The sequence below is a fragment of the Dryas octopetala genome, chromosome 7 (genome assembly GCF_963921425.1).
Source record: "Dryas octopetala chromosome 7, drDryOcto1.1, whole genome shotgun sequence".
In the NCBI taxonomy this organism is placed as follows: Eukaryota; Viridiplantae; Streptophyta; class Magnoliopsida; order Rosales; family Rosaceae; genus Dryas; species Dryas octopetala.
This window is the reverse complement of record NC_141372.1, coordinates 1,005,118-1,020,491: the sequence shown is the minus strand read 5'-3', so window position 1 is coordinate 1,020,491 and position 15,374 is coordinate 1,005,118. Positions and strand designations below refer to the sequence as shown.

General features: G+C 38.1%; 2 protein-coding genes across 3 annotated transcripts; both read right to left on the bottom strand.

The window, feature by feature from the left end:
- Positions 1 to 1,854: 1,854 nt before the first annotated feature.
- Positions 1,855 to 3,667, bottom strand: LOC147278143 (V-type proton ATPase 16 kDa proteolipid subunit). Its single transcript, XM_086251896.1, has 3 exons — positions 3,474 to 3,667; positions 3,105 to 3,390; positions 1,855 to 2,342 (listed from the first exon to the last, which is right to left on the bottom strand). The coding sequence occupies exons 1-3, from the start codon at positions 3,550 to 3,552 to the stop codon at positions 2,210 to 2,212; spliced, it is 498 nt and encodes a 165-aa protein (XP_086108022.1). The 5' UTR covers positions 3,553 to 3,667; the 3' UTR covers positions 1,855 to 2,209.
- Positions 3,668 to 5,531: 1,864 nt separating this feature from the next.
- On the bottom strand, positions 5,532 to 14,541 carry LDL3 (LSD1-like 3). 2 transcript variants are annotated; one of them, XM_086251893.1, is made up of 9 exons: positions 14,305 to 14,541; positions 11,869 to 14,186; positions 11,444 to 11,585; positions 8,993 to 11,278; positions 8,752 to 8,845; positions 7,770 to 8,257; positions 6,910 to 7,626; positions 6,689 to 6,763; positions 5,532 to 6,285 (listed from the first exon to the last, which is right to left on the bottom strand). In XM_086251893.1, the coding sequence occupies exons 2-9, from the start codon at positions 13,866 to 13,868 to the stop codon at positions 6,220 to 6,222; spliced, it is 5,868 nt and encodes a 1,955-aa protein (XP_086108019.1). In that variant the 5' UTR covers positions 13,869 to 14,186; positions 14,305 to 14,541; the 3' UTR covers positions 5,532 to 6,219. The 2 variants fall into 2 exon arrangements, with proteins under 2 accessions (XP_086108019.1, XP_086108020.1); XM_086251894.1 differs by having other exon boundaries at positions 11,869 to 14,541.
- Between the last annotated feature and the right edge of the window lie 833 nt (positions 14,542 to 15,374).

The following is a 15,374-nucleotide window of genomic DNA, read 5'->3' as shown; positions in this document are numbered from 1 at the left end:
GCTTGCAACACCGCCTACACCATCATGATATGTGGACTGCCGTACTGGGGAGGGTGGTTGGAGAGCCCGAGGTGGTGCGGTGGGATGAGTTGGGCTGATGCTTTTTTGTTTTTCTTATTTTTAATTTTTTTAATATTATTTAATAGAAAAGAAGTAGTTTAGAAATGTGGTAAGATTTCAGCCATACAATATTATTAAAGGACTGAGATCAAAAGTCAGGCACATAGTCTGGTATACTTTGCCTGGCAGAGGATCCTAGTCCTTACCGTGGAATCTTTTTTTTTTTTTTTCATAAATGTCATTTTGTTTTTTGAATTATTGTACTTGTATAAGTTTGTTCTCTAGATTTCTAATTTAGAAAATTAAGATATTTAATTTTTTCAATTTTGTCAATTGAGATAATTCAAGTGATAGCCATGTGACTACTATTTTTCCATCAATAAAAACTTTTTGTGATGAAAATTTGATTTTATGTAAACAAAACTTTGGATGAAAAGCGAGCAATTCACAAAATTACCACAATTGAAAAAATGAACAATAGTGTAAGGAGCAAATGACATTTATCTCTTCTTTTTTTTTTTTGGGAAATAAAATGTACCTCCAAATTATCATTAAAAAGTTGTTCTAGTGGGTCCAATGAATCAACTAGTTATTGGTTTTTTTTTTTAATCAACAATTGTCTATTAGTGTACTTGTATTTTTGTTTACAATGTTAGAAAATTTTCTCTATAATATTAGAAATGTTTCAAATTCAAATTCCTTTATCTGATTAATAGTCACACTTAATTCTAATCATCTGTTTTAGTAAGTAGGGTAAAAAATGAAAATTGAGTGAATAAAATTGTGGATCTATTCAAACATTGGACAAGAATTCCAATTTCCAAGTCCAAACATATTTTCTTCTCTACCTACAATAAGGGATATAGCGTCCAGACACAAATGCGTATGAGCTTTGACCAAGAAAAAAACACATGCTTATGGGCCAAGCTACTCGTCATTGCTCATGCTACGGCCCCTAAGATTTTGTAAATTACTTCATCATTTCTAAGTGTGGGAGGAATATTTCTTTTCCCTTTTTGTTAGCTGTGTATGCTGATTCAGATATGCTGAGTCAACAGGTTCATTTGATTAGTCACGTGTATTTCTGTTAGATTAGTTTGTGATGCCAAATATGTTTGTTAAGTCTGGTTTAGTTGATTGCCAAGTTGAGGCCATATATAGCTTATCCTGTTACTGTATCATTCAATCAAGAAAACCACAGGAAGTCTATTTTCTCTCAGTTTCTTTCTCTCTCGTTTCTCTTTCATTTTCATTTTCGTTTCTCTTTCATTTTCATTTTCGTTTCTTAGTAGTACCTTAATTTTTTGTTTGCAATTCTTGGAAACCTTATTTATTTAAAATCTAAATATATTTTATTGGTTGATAACTATTACAGATCTGGATTGAGTTTACAAATACCAAATCGAGCGTCCTAGTCTCCTAGACCATCGATCCTTCTTAAAGAAACGAAAATAAAAATTTCTCATATCGTATCATACGTCAAGTGTGAATTTTTATTTCTAGTGTGGTTGTTCTGAGGGGACTTATCGGTAATTAACTTAAATTAACATCAATTTTTTTTTGGTACTAAAATGCAAAAAATTTTAACTTACACAGCATAGTCATTCATTATCGTAGCATTGTTGGGGCACTTAAGTACTTCACGTTTACTAGGCCAGACTTGCCTTACATGGCTAATTTTGCCTACTAATTCATGCATATAGAGATTCGTTGTCGAGAAAATAGCTATTTCAATGGATTTCTGGACCTATCTCAACTGTTTGTCGCACTAAACTCAAAATATTCAATGGAAGATAGAAAAATAGAAATTTAACAGTAAATACAGATATAGCAGTTGTACAAACTGTCCGTATATGGGCCAGCCAGCAAATCCAGAGGAAAAATAAAACAAACCCAATGATACAGACTATAATTTTGAACAAATTAATGTTAATTTAAATACTCATACAGAATGGACTAATGAAACACGACTCATTTATTCTGAGGTAAAACTAATTGCTACTTCTATTCTCTACCATTGGCACATAACACTACCAATCCATCTGATAGACCATTGATCACACCAAACAAGAGTCTGTAGTACACTTCCAAAACATTAAAGTAGTTCTTGATGAATAGCAGCAATCCACAAAACCACCCGACACACCTTTTAGTCAGCTCTTGACTGGCCCGCTCGAGATGAGAGAATGATGCCGACAATGAGACCATACAGAGCAAGTGCTTCAGCAAAAATGAGGATGAGGATCATCCCAACAAAAAGCTTGGGCTGTTGGGCATTGGCTCTGCATTGTACAAATATACATTCAGTAGTTACTTTATACAAAGATAAATGTACAACTCTATCACATGCTAAATTAAGCAATTCCGGATAATTTTCACATTGCTTGCCAAAGCATTCTCCAGCGGAAAATTCGACTGTTACGAAAGGCAAGAACCACGGCAAGAGTACCATTTACTTGTAAATTATGAAAATATAGTTCGGTGCTTTTTGCATAAGAATACAGTTTAGATGCATCCTAAGCTAAATAGAAAAAATATCATGTGAATACTTAAAAACACAACCCCATTCAAAATCAGCTCATTATAATTAAATAGTACGACTTCAATCCATTGTTTTATCACTATTTCACTAACATCAAATTCCAAATTTGAAGTTTTGGTTTACTGTGTTTCCATTCACTATTAATCCCAAAATTTAAGTTCAAAAAATAAGTCTTTGATCAGGCATATCACCAACAAATTGCTATCATCAAAAGCAATACAAACAAAACAAAATAAACGACACTCCACTGCAAGAACCCAATTTAAACAAATTTCAGGATGTAGTCAATATTAGCGCTTTTATGATTTTATCATATATTTAGGAGAATAATTGCACGAAAAAAGGTATATTTTCCAACTTTATACAGTGAACTATTAAAAATGCAAATCAAATAAAAACATCCTCAACCAATACCAAGACTCTCAAACCATTAAAAAACAGATTAACAAGGAGATTAACAAGGAGATTATATGCGCTAATGTTCTGAGCTAGCGAGATATACCTGACACCAGCATCACCGACAATGCCAATAGCCATACCAGCAGAGAGCCCAGCAAGGCCACAAGCGAGACCAGAGGACAGATGCGCGTATCCATCAAAGAGGTAATAGGATTTGGCCTTAGGGTTGATACCCGTACTGATGATGACGGCGATGATGAGACCGTAGATACCCAACACTCCAGCCATAACCACCGGCACGATCGACTTCATCACCAGCTCCGGCCTCATCACTCCCATCGACGCCACTCCTACTCCGCTCTTAGCCGTTCCGTATGCAGCTCCCATACCTGTCAAACAAAAACCGCGCACACGATCAAATCCCTACATCCACATCAACCAAACCAAACCCTAGATCTGAACCAGAACGTACAGGAGAAGACGAGTGCAGCAGCAGCGCCAAGGAACCCAAAGAACGGTGCCGTTTCATCGCCGCTGAACGTTGAAGACATTCTTCTCGATTTACGGACAAGATGATCGGATCTGACTTGGGGGATTCTCGTTTTTCTCCTCTTCACCAAGGGCCAACGCTAGTAGGTGCCTATCAATGCCTTTAAGCGTCTGTCTCTCGATCTCAGCCTCAAACCGGAACCTCGCGTTATTACGATTATACCCCCGTTTTAAAGGGCGTCGGCGTCACGAGCGGCTCCAAGTGTGTGTGTAAAATTTCTGGGCTACATCCAAAATTGGGCCATCTGTTAGTCCAGTGGCCGTAGCCCAACTTCTATTTTTACTTTTCTTTTTTTCACAGTAAGTTGACAAAAAAACCTTACGGTACTCACCCGACACCACAACCCAACAATAATTTTATAATTTTTGGTACCTAAATTTTAACTCGTCTCAACTTGGTATCCAAAATTAAATTAAATTATAAGCAAAACAAAAGTTTAGATACCAAGTTGGGGACGAGTAAGAGTTTGGGTCTCAAACGTGGAAAGGAAAAAAACATAATATTTTTCAACTGCATGTCATAAAACTTGGCTTGCCATTTTCATGAGCCTTCTTCAAGATTCACCATTTTAGGTTTAAGGGGATGTGAATACTTAGTTTGGCACAGCCCATCCAATGGAAACACACACGAAGCTATGAATATATAAAACATAATTGAATATCCATAAAAGCTTTTAACATTCTTTTCTCAAATTTTGAATTTTTTAAGATGCACATTTCAAATGAAATCATTAACCTTTTTTATTGTTCAAAACTAAGGTTGTCGGATATAACCATGCATATTATCCCTGGGGCATGAATCATAACCTAGCATAGCATCCGTACAGAAAAACACTAAAAACTCACCCATCAGCACTAGTTGTGACACCAGCAGAGGAGCAAATGAAGGGTTTTTGAGTGAGGAAGTAACATTAAGCAATTGAAGAATGAGATGATACTTGCAGAAAATTTCAACTTCAACAACACAGCAAGCACATTTAAATTTTAGCCACTTCTTTTGTTTACCAGAAGTTTCTGAGTTACATGCAAGAAAAAAGCAATGAATATGTTTTTCCAACAGTCAGACTCACTGAGGTATAAGATTAACAGATGGTCACTAAATAGGTTATCTTTTTTGATAAGACACTATACAGTTTATCTTCAAATCATTTAGCATTGGCATTCAATAGAATGACAAATTTCAAATGCTAGGAAAAGTGGAAGATATATGTAATGTCGTCCGCCACTTAATAATCACTCAAATGGAATTGATATCAACTTTTACCTAAAAACTTAACTGGGTGACGCCATTCAAGAAAAAGCTCATGCCAATTGTCAAAGCAACATGCACAAATATTATGAGTTGAAATCCTAATTCAAGAGAAACTATATCTGAATGTCCTGGAAAAAGAACACCTAAAAATGTTAAATAAGCATGTCTATTAGTCCTATTGGCCTATTCCAACTCCAGTCCATGATCAGAGCCAACAGCTAGGCATATTAAAAGTAAATCAGGCCACCGATTGGTCAGAGAATTCTACCAATTGCATTTTTCCACCAAAATTGATTAGAATATAAAAAAAATGAAGATATAGAGGGCATACCTCTCTTCCTCGGAACAGCCAAAAATACTTTTCCCAGCCTAGCAACAACCAAAAAGAGGTGTAATCAGCAACTTAAAACAATAGAATGGATGAAACAGAAGGGATGTTCAATTAGCTTCTGATCGTGTTCATGCATGCAATAGATGAAACCCGGCATTTCACTGTGCAATCCCAACCATACTTGAAGCTAAAACTGAATAAATCACCTGTAGAAAATGAACATCCATACCTCCACTTATTTTCTGGATTTCAATGTAATACATCAATTATATAGATGCTTTAAATTAATTACTACTTGGAAGCTGAAAGAAGGCTGAAATTAGAAGAGTATACATGCAAGCATAGAAAAACCTCCCCACCCAAGGAATACAGTCAAAGAGAACAAAATCCGGAAAGCAGAAATTGCAGCCCTCGAAGGCTGCTAATAATGCAATATGTAACTCCTTTGCTCAATTCTTGGGGAACAAAGTGATTGATGTTAAACTAAAAAGTAATTGTAACACATCAAAGTACTTTAGCCACCATGGAAAATTGTTCTATATTCTAGTTTTCACTAACACAATCCTACACTGTACACATTGAAAACAATGATAGAAAGTCAAGAATAATTAGTGTCTCCTCATTGAGGATCCCTGAATAAAAAATAGGGTCTTAAGTCTCAACTTTCCAGCCTTAAAAATATGTCCATGATGGATGACAAGCCAATTTCCAAGAGCAACCTGCTATCATCTCCATACCATGTTGATGCCTGTTAGTGAAATGAACAAAGCAACTTGCTTTGAGCTAATTCGTTTAAGTACTGTTTGCATCCAAAAATGGTTATTCCTGTCAAACACTTGGTCAATTCTAATTGCATTTCAAGATGCCCACCAAATATGGATCGAGGAGCAACAAACCATGCCCTTTCTTCCATTGTACCTTCTAAATCATCAAAAGCGTATTGGCAGTTTGAAAGAGAAACCGATTCGATGCTATCTGTGCCCCCATGCCCTTATGCTGTGAATTCATCCAGGAACAACAGACAGACTTCTGCATTTATTGTACAGAAGTGCAAGAAAAGCACAGGTCAAACAACCCACAGGATCATCAAGATTTCACAACGGGCTTCACTGCCATGTGCCTCTCAATCAATTTATCCACAAAGGCACGAATCTGCACATTTAAGGCATTGAAGAGAAACTTGGTAAGAAGAAAATAATGTCCGACATTACAAGACCTTGAAAAGATAATAACAGCTATTATAGAAAAAACCTTTGTTCATTTGTCAGGAAATTGATGTACAGTAAAGAAATTTCAGGATAAGTTGTACAAAGCTTTCAATAAAAGGTTTAAGGTGCCACCCATTATTCTTTTTATTTTTTCCCTTTTGGGTGAAGAAGGCCAATCTCTGTTTAAAAATATTTCATATCTCAGCCAGCAAGTTCGCTTTTTAGTTATCAATAAAGCCCATGTATGTATGCTTAAAAACTAATAAATGGGAAACCTTGTTTAAAAATCCGCATAGTACTATGGATAAATAGACCTGATATCTTATAACAAACAAATGGAAGAATACCTTGTTCCTGCGCTTGAAATCAAGAAACTCAGAAACAGCCATGGCTTTCTCTGCGTCTGTGGCCTGCTCCATGACCTGAAAATTAAAATTCCCATAAAAATTTAAGACTATAAAAGAGAAAGGGGAATAGTTGCAAACCCCAGTTCAACAAAACGGAACAAAGTGTTAGCTGCAACCATGATGAGTGTGACAAGAAGGAGAAGTGATGGAAAATAACTAACCTTGGTAGCACTTTTCTTCATGATTGACTTATATCCCTCTCTATCTATCTTTTTAGCTTTATAAAGGGGCATAAGCAATGATGCAACATAATCAACAACGGCCTGTTTAATATGGTCTGCTCCTCGATGATGATTTCTTAATGACTCCTTGTTTACAGTAACTTGTGAAACAGAGCTCTCATTTATTAGTCCTTCATGCTTCCAGCTGAGTTTCTTTGAAGTCGTATTTGAATCTTCCTCATCCTTTATATACGGAGCTGGATGGAAGAAATCAGGGTCAGCTGCAGCTGCTTGAGATTGCCACATATCAATGGCATGATAGTCCTTTATCCCGACACTACCAGCTGTATCAACCCAAGCTTTTGTATAGATACTGCTATCAACAGCAGCACTCTCTCCTGAGTGCTCTCTGAAATTCAATTGACTAGCAATCTCATTTGGATGGCTACGCTGTGAAAGGTTATCGACTGACATTCTAGAACTATCAAGATTGACACAGGCAGCAGAGAAATCAACAGACCAGTCCCTAACTTTGCAGTTCCTTGAATCTATTTCGGATATACAGTCTTGTCTACCCAAAACACCACCAGACCACTTCCTCCTAAAATCAAACTCTTCCATTTGAGCGTACTGCTCCCGTCGAGCAAATTTGTGAAACGAGGGAATCTTAGGAAGCTGAAGCAACGTACTGCTCTTGGCTTCTGAACATGCATATGCCTACAATGTACAAGTTGTACAACGATAACTGAGTTCATGCGGAACAAAATCACAAACACAGAGGGGGACGGGGGAGAGTGAGAGAGAGGTCGCAAAAGATAGAAAAGCAGTATACATTGAGAAGAGTGCCAAGAGAAACAAACCTCAGCAGCTGCAAGTGCTGCTGCACGTGCTGCTTCTGCAGCGGCAATGGCAGCTCGTTCTTCATCAGTCATAGTAAAGTCCCTCTCCTCTAGTTTGGTATCTGGTCGGCCTGTTGAACCTCGAGACCGAGATGAATTGATCTCCGACTTTGAAGAATTTGCTGTTTCATGTTTAACAGCTTTGCCATTCACTTTCTTCACATTTGCATTCAAAGGCAATCCAGTAGATGCAGAATCCTGTAAGCTACCTTTGTGCTCCAAACCACCATGATATGTGTGGAGAGGCGGCTTGCCAGAAGATGAATCTCTAAGTGGTTTTCTCTTCGATGAATCTACAGCCGTTGCTTGCCTTGACAACTTTAATCCACCATTAGAAGCTTTTTCCTTGCGGAAGACTTCAAGCCACACACTAACCAGCTGACTTGCTATTGCACGTATATCACGGCTAGTATGTACACAAACTTTTTCTTTCACAGTTTTCCCTATGCCTAAACCAACAAACAGAAAGATTAGCTAACTTTAAATACATTTTAATGAGAACCATTAAACTTCTTTTCCAAAAAAAATGATAACCATTTCAAACATCACATTTATCAATAAGAAAGAAGTTACCTAACATAGTTTATAAATTATATGTGATGATTATTCACATGTGTATTGTATACAGACATGTGTACATTGTACATATACAATTGACACTAAGAAATATGACTTTCATATCTAATCGAACGTCATGAACACTAGACACTGCAATTCTACACATACTAATTCAGCATGCCTCAGTTTGACAGTGGAAGTACAGATAATTCAAAAAATCCAATTGAAATGGCCTACAACCACACAGTTCACAAGCATAAATCAATTTAATTATTATTTTCAGTACACACGTCTGCCCGCACACATGTAGTGCACTATGCATATAAACATTCATGCACAAAGGCAATACACTAGATTGAATCCAGAAACAAGGAGTAGACAATACCAGACAATCGCACAGCCAGCAGGTCTGTTGAAACAATCACAAGGAGCCGAACACAATGCCGCAAAAGTTGAGTCCCGGCCTTCCCCATTGAGTCCTGTTATAATTACAAAATATATACCCTCAGAAAATTTGTCTAAAAAACAAACATCAGATCCTGTAAACAGCCAAGACCATATACATGAACGTATTTCAAATTCATATTGATTGAATGATAGATAATGCAGAATGGATGCAAAAATACCAGTATCCATGAGTTGAGTGTGGTCAGCCCTTCTTTGGTGCCAGCAAAGGACTTCAAGGTTTCAACAGGAAGATTCAATAGCTCTTTGGCCAGATGCAACCGTCCTTTAGTGGTTTTTGCATTAAAGAACATGTCCTGAAGTAGGGTTTCTCTGTTCTTGTAAAGGACATTGGAAAGTTCAACTGCATCTAGTCTCCTTGTTATTTCCCAAACTTCATCCCTTTCAGAGTCTGATTGTCTCTGTACAGCCTCCATTGCCTCTACTTCTGCTGTATAATCATTTCCAGTAGTCAGTATGTCAATTATACGCACTGCCTCCCGGAGCCCACTCATCATCGCACCACCAACAGTGTCGGGATGCTCCTTGCAGGTAGCTTCACCAGCAAAAAATAGGCAGTTTTCAACAGGTCTCCCTAGTATATCATAGTCTTCTCCAGAAGCTCCGACAGCGACATAAGAGTAGGCACCATAACTGAAAGGATCCCTACCCCAATCTGTCACAACCGATGCAACTGGATCAGGTACTGAAGCCTCTCCAAACAATTTACGAAGAACCACTAACGCATGGTCTACATGATCAGAAGAGCTCATCTTTTGCCCATCTATAGCTGCCTTACCAACCACTAAAGCTATAAGAACAGGAGCCCCAACGGTTTTCCTGACATTCCAGAACATAAAGCACTGACCCCTCAGGTCTGTTTCTTCAGCAGTTGCTCCAAAGTAATCCACATTGTCATCCCAAAAGACATTCGGAAATTCCAAAACTACTTTATTAAGAACTCCAAATCCAAGCTGCAGGATAGACGAATGTTTCCACGGAGGTAATGGTGGAGAAAACTTTATTGTTTCTGCTTTTAAGCACCCAAGAGGCACTGTAATCAAGACAGCATCTCCTAAAAATTCACTGCCATTTGATGTGGAAACTTTGACTTTGTTACACTGGTTATTATTCATCCCAGCATCCTTGGTGCCATATGAAATATCAGTGACTACATGATTCAAGTGAATGCGAAGTCCTTCTCCAAGAGACTCAACAACAGTGCTGTAACCTCCTTTAATCATACAATGAGCTCCTCCAAAGCCACCATAAACATCATCTTGGTTCCAGTGGGGGAGAGATACTTCCTTAAGCAAAGCAGCACAACCATATTCCAAGTTAGCAAAATGCCAATCCATAACCCTCCTCTCAAGAGGACTCAAAAGCTGTTGCTTAGAATAATTTTTCTCAGCAACTCTACCATTAATACTTGTTTTGGCATCACTGAAACCATCCATTGAGCCATGCAGTTCTTTTTCTTCAAAATTAGTCCTTGATCGTACCGTTCGACGCCTCTTTAAGGCATATTCTAAACCTTCCTCGAGAGACATTCTTGTTGCATGTTCCCCCTTCTGTGCAACAAGCAATACCACATCATCAAGAAGGCTGTTGAACTCTGCTTCTAATGCTTCATCCAGATCTGCAGGAACTTTTTGACCTGTTGCAATGTCATAAAGAGGGCAATCACTGTTTAATACAGTCAACTCAAGGCCCAACTGAGCACAAACCAATGAGGAAGGATCCGGTCTTCTTTCAGTTGCCCAATCAGCCTCGACACCAGTTATAATGCTAGCACCAAGATCCACCGGAACTGATAGAGATGACCGGTCTGTATAAACGCGACCCCCTATTCTACTCCTAGCTTCCAGAATAGTGACTGAAAAACCCTGACGTTGCAAGTGGCGTGCAGCAGTCAAGCCAGCAGGACCAGCGCCTATGACAATGATTTCCTTTCTGACTTCTGGACCACATTGCAGATTATTATTCCTCACTGCATGATCATGTGATGCAGATTGAATACTATGTGATTCATTCTTTATCTCTGGAGTTGCAGCAGGGACGGCTCCACCATCCAATGTCTCACCAGATGGATCGCTACTTGAAACATCCATATTGTCCAATCTATTTTGAAACCTTGCATCACCACTACTGTTTTCCAGGTAATCAGCCTGACATTCTGCTTGATTTGTGGCATTGAATATTTCCAATGTCATTGCAGTAACAAGCCCATCGTCTTTTGTGGCTCCATGTGTCAAGTTTTCATTATTCAATATAACACCACTCTTTGCGTCAATCAAAGTTTTAGAACTCTTAACCTGGCCAATGATAAAGGAAACTCCATCCTCTGAATCAGCAACTGAAACCCCAGAAATTTCCTCGAAATTTTTTTCTCTAAGAATTTTATAGTCATGCTTAGAACCAGGTTCTGCTTTATCCTTCTCAGAAGCAATTCCAACATTTATATAACCCTGTCAAAATTGGTTTACATTTAAAAATTTAAAATGAGGCAAGCTATTAATATCCTCCCTTAGGAAATTCAAGAACAAAAATTACTGAAAAAGGAGTAATCTAGGCAAGAAACAAGGGCACGCGAGAACAAATACAAAAATACATTGATTACTTTACAAACTTACACTGAGATCAAGAAATGTGTAAATATCCCTAATAAGGGAAGCACGAGATGGTTCATCTGTGCGAGCAGTATCTGTTACCCCGCAGTCGGTGAGAGGCAAAATTCGACTAACATCTTTACTCCACAGAGCTAGGATCTGATTCCTGTATTGCACCAAGCAACAGAATTTTACTGAACAACATAGAGCTTATCAAGAAAGACAATTAAACCGCAAGAAATTAATATGGGATCTTCAGAAAAAATTTCATGAGTTTTTCATTCAAATAGAACAAAAGACCAGAGCTCATAAAATTGGAAAAGACCACTTAAATAAGGAACAAAATCTAAAACAACTGCAAATAATGCAAAAACAAATTGACCTTCATACTATTACCTTAACACAACACTGCATTATTTTACAGGCGGGTATCAGAATTAATAACTAACCTGCATTCCAAATAGTCTTGAAGCCCACCTCTGCGCTTCAAGATCTCCTTGAATTTGATCTTCTCAACAGGACCAACCGCATGAGCTTTAAGCCCAGCAGACACTGCTGCAGCCCCACCACTTTCAGCCTCTGTACCAATACTTGAAGAGGAATCAAACTTCACTCTTGTTCTAAATGAATTGTCACTATCCACAGGACGCTGACTTTCAAGAAAACCTTGATCACTTATCAGGATCTCCCAATCAGCATCCCCCTCATAAGCCATGTCTCCATGCCTACGCTTTCTAGCATTGCGCCCCACACGTTGTGCAGCTGATAGCTTAGTGTCTTTGCTTTCAACATCAGGTAGAGATAAAGTGTCTTCTGGGCAACTCTCATTTTCATCTGGAGTTATAAACAAAGGAGGAGAGGCTCCATCAGCCTCATCATTAGTGATAAGACAATCATGATTTGGAACATTTCTCTCTTTGGATGCTTTATCAGAAGACAGACCATTGCAATTAATGCGAGTTTCTTCCATCTTCAATGTGTCAAGCTCATCCTCAACCTTCACACGGCATGCCAAGGAAATCTGTGGTAGATGCAATGAGGACACCACCAAATTTTTGTCCTCGGACATATTTTCACATGATTTGTTCAGCAGATCATCATTATAATAAGGCACCCGAATTTCTTTTCCAGCTGGGGAAATTTCACAGTCTGCAGCTGTTGTGCATCTAGCTAAAACATCCTTGGACTGGATGGAAAAGGCATCAGTAAAATCTCCTTTGGAGTCACCATCACTAACCCCATGCATATCCTCCATCTCTTTGGGATAAGGAATAGAGTTAGGCTTTTCTACTACATAATTCGTTAGTGTGCTTGAGTCTACCATAGAACAGTGCTTCAATCCATCCACAACAGTTCGAGTTTGTGACAAATGCTTGATTTCTCCATCATTAACTTGATTGAAGCTACATGGTTCCTCTTGAACATTTGAACCAGAAGGATCCACTATGGCTTCATTGTTAATCACTTTGGAATCAAATCCTGAAGTTGAGGAGCTAGGAGCTTGATCTTCTGAAACAACTTTGTAAGGCCTATTTTGCTTTGTATCACTGATTCTCATCATCTCATCCGAAACATCAGGAACAGAAGGAAGTCCTCGAACTGTCTCATGATTATCTCTGTTGCAGCTAGAAGCTTGACAAAATTTATCAGCAAAACTTTGATTTTCCTCTGCCTTGCACTGATCAGAGGCTGAATCCAACCGAATTAAACCAGAAACAAATAGCAAACTACCTTCAGATTCTGGATTTTCATGGGCCAGTTTTGAGGCAGAAGTACATCTATGTCTATGCACAGGCACAGGCATAGTGTTTCCTGCAAAACCTTCCGAACTAAGGTTCAACCCATCCTCTTTAAGACTCGAAGAGTTACGAGACTTCTTAATCGAACCAGACTGTGCCTTCCGGAAAAATGCTGATAATGAATCTTCCGAATGATGATCCAAAGAGCTATTAGAACCTTCCCCAGATCCCAGAAACCCTGAAATTTTGGATCTCTTTACCTTTCCCTTAAGCTTGTCTTCTACCTCTATATCCATCGTCACATCGGATTCATCATCGCCCATGACTGGACCTTTATCTATAATCCTTGACAATGACTTTTCATCCGACCCCCCATCCTCCACAGGCTCATTAGAGGACCAATCCAAAGATTGTACAACATCCAAAGCAGAACTCCTTCCCCTCATAGTTCCAGTCCCGGAATCTTTTTTAGGACCCTTCAACTTTTTCCACAAACTTGCCAAGGTATCATCCAGCCCCCCAAAATCCTCTCCTTCAGCCTCAACATTCTTTCCTCTTTCCCCGCCACTATCAAGCTTAACCTTCTTAGGGTTTCGCTGCCTCTTCAACTTCAACAGTGACCCAATTGGCTCATCATCATTTGAATCAAGATTAACCTCGATTAACTTTGATCTTTTCTTAAATCCAGACTTTTTCTCCTCTCCGTCCATTTTGTTAACCGTAGCTCTCAGGAAATTACACCCTTTCGTAACCCTAGCCCAACTTCGGTGCTCCAATCGGGAAAACCAATCATCACCTCCCACTTTTCTATTATCAACAAATTAAAGCTCATGTTTCGCATGCACCTCGTTCTTAACCAATTCAGCTACAATAGAGAAAATTTGAAGCCACACGTAGAATTCCCATCCCAATACCCATCAAAACGCAGATATTCACAAATACGATATCAAATCCTGGTTAGTTTCTTCAATGAGTAAGCTCTTGTGCGCGTTCTGTCAATGGCCTTTCTCTACTTCAATCGATAAAATCTAATATTGAAAAAATAAAAGAAAAAAATGGAATTAAAGACAAATTCTGCCTAGGGTTTTTAATAGAGCAACTAATCCCTAATGAGAGGAAGAAAGATGGAGGATTGGGATGTCAGACCTGTGCTCGTTGAAGCTCCAACACGGTGGCGTTAATGGATTTGTCGAAGGGAGTGAGCTGCGTACGTTAGCGCCCCGTTGTGGAATTGCGAAGGTCAAGTGCGCCGCGGGGAGAAATCAAATATGGTGAAATAAAAAGAAAAATAGAAAAGAAAGGGAAACGTACTGACGAGGGCTTTTTCGCCCGACACGATTCGTGTGTGTGTGGGGAGTGAGAGACGAAACTTTTGGGAATCAGTACAGAGTACAGACTACGGAGAGATCGCGTTTGAAACCACTTAAATTTTGTTTTGGGGTGAGAGAACCACTTAATTTTAATTTATTATGTGAGTTCTATTCCCACCAAATTTGTTTTCTTTCCACTCACCCCAATTTCTAAATGAATAATAAGCTTTGATCATTAGCTGATTTTTTTTTCCATCTTCTGAATGGGTAAATTATGTTGTTTGGACTTCCATTGAATGTAAGAGTGGCTAATAAATGAGTATTTGTTTTATAAACCCTTTTGTGAAAGGCAGTTAACAATCATATATAAATGATAAAAACTTTTCGCGCGAATAATAAGAATTTTCCCGCGAATAATAGAAACCTTTCACTCATATAATAAAAACATTTCCGCATCCTATGTCAAAAAGTTATAGATAATTTATAAACGATTAAAATTTTAATATGTATTAAAATAACTTTTGTTGTCGCAACCGTCATCCGTATAATATTTGAAATTTTTTCAAAAAAATTGAATTGAAAACGAACAAAACATTTCGCAAGCAATAGAAACCTTGTGTCGGTACTTAGGTCAATAAGTTAGGGATAATTTATAAATAACTACAATTTTTGTAAGAATAAATGTTTCAAATTTCATTTATGGGTTTGAACCACTTCTATTGTTGCAACCATATATAACCACAAGAATAACAATGTTTTGATTTTTTTTACAAATATTGAGAAGGAAGAATAGACGAAATCTTTCATAAATGGTAAGAACCTATCACCAACACTAGGTCAATAATTCAGAAATAGCTTATAAATTATTAAAATTCTATTTATGGGTTTGAACCACTTTTTTTTTTT

Excerpts from the sequence above, each read along its gene's own strand:
- LOC147278143 (XM_086251896.1), bottom strand. The coding sequence starts at position 3,552 with ATGTCTTCAACGTTCAGCGGCGATGAAACGGCACCGTTCTTTGGGTTC. Across the intron at positions 3,391-3,473 it reads TGCTGCACTCGTCTTCTCCT|GTATGGGAGCTGCATACGGA; the intron begins GTACGTTCTGGT and ends TTTGTTTGACAG. Across the intron at positions 2,343-3,104 it reads GTCGGTGATGCTGGTGTCAG|AGCCAATGCCCAACAGCCCA; the intron begins GTATATCTCGCT and ends TGTACAATGCAG.
- LDL3 (XM_086251894.1), bottom strand. The coding sequence starts at position 13,868 with ATGGACGGAGAGGAGAAAAAGTCTGGATTTAAGAAAAGATCAAAGTTA. Across the intron at positions 7,627-7,769 it reads CAGCACTTGCAGCTGCTGAG|GCATATGCATGTTCAGAAGC; the intron begins GTTTGTTTCTCT and ends TGTACATTGTAG. Across the intron at positions 6,286-6,688 it reads ATTTCAAGCGCAGGAACAAG|ATTCGTGCCTTTGTGGATAA; the intron begins GTATTCTTCCAT and ends TTAAATGTGCAG.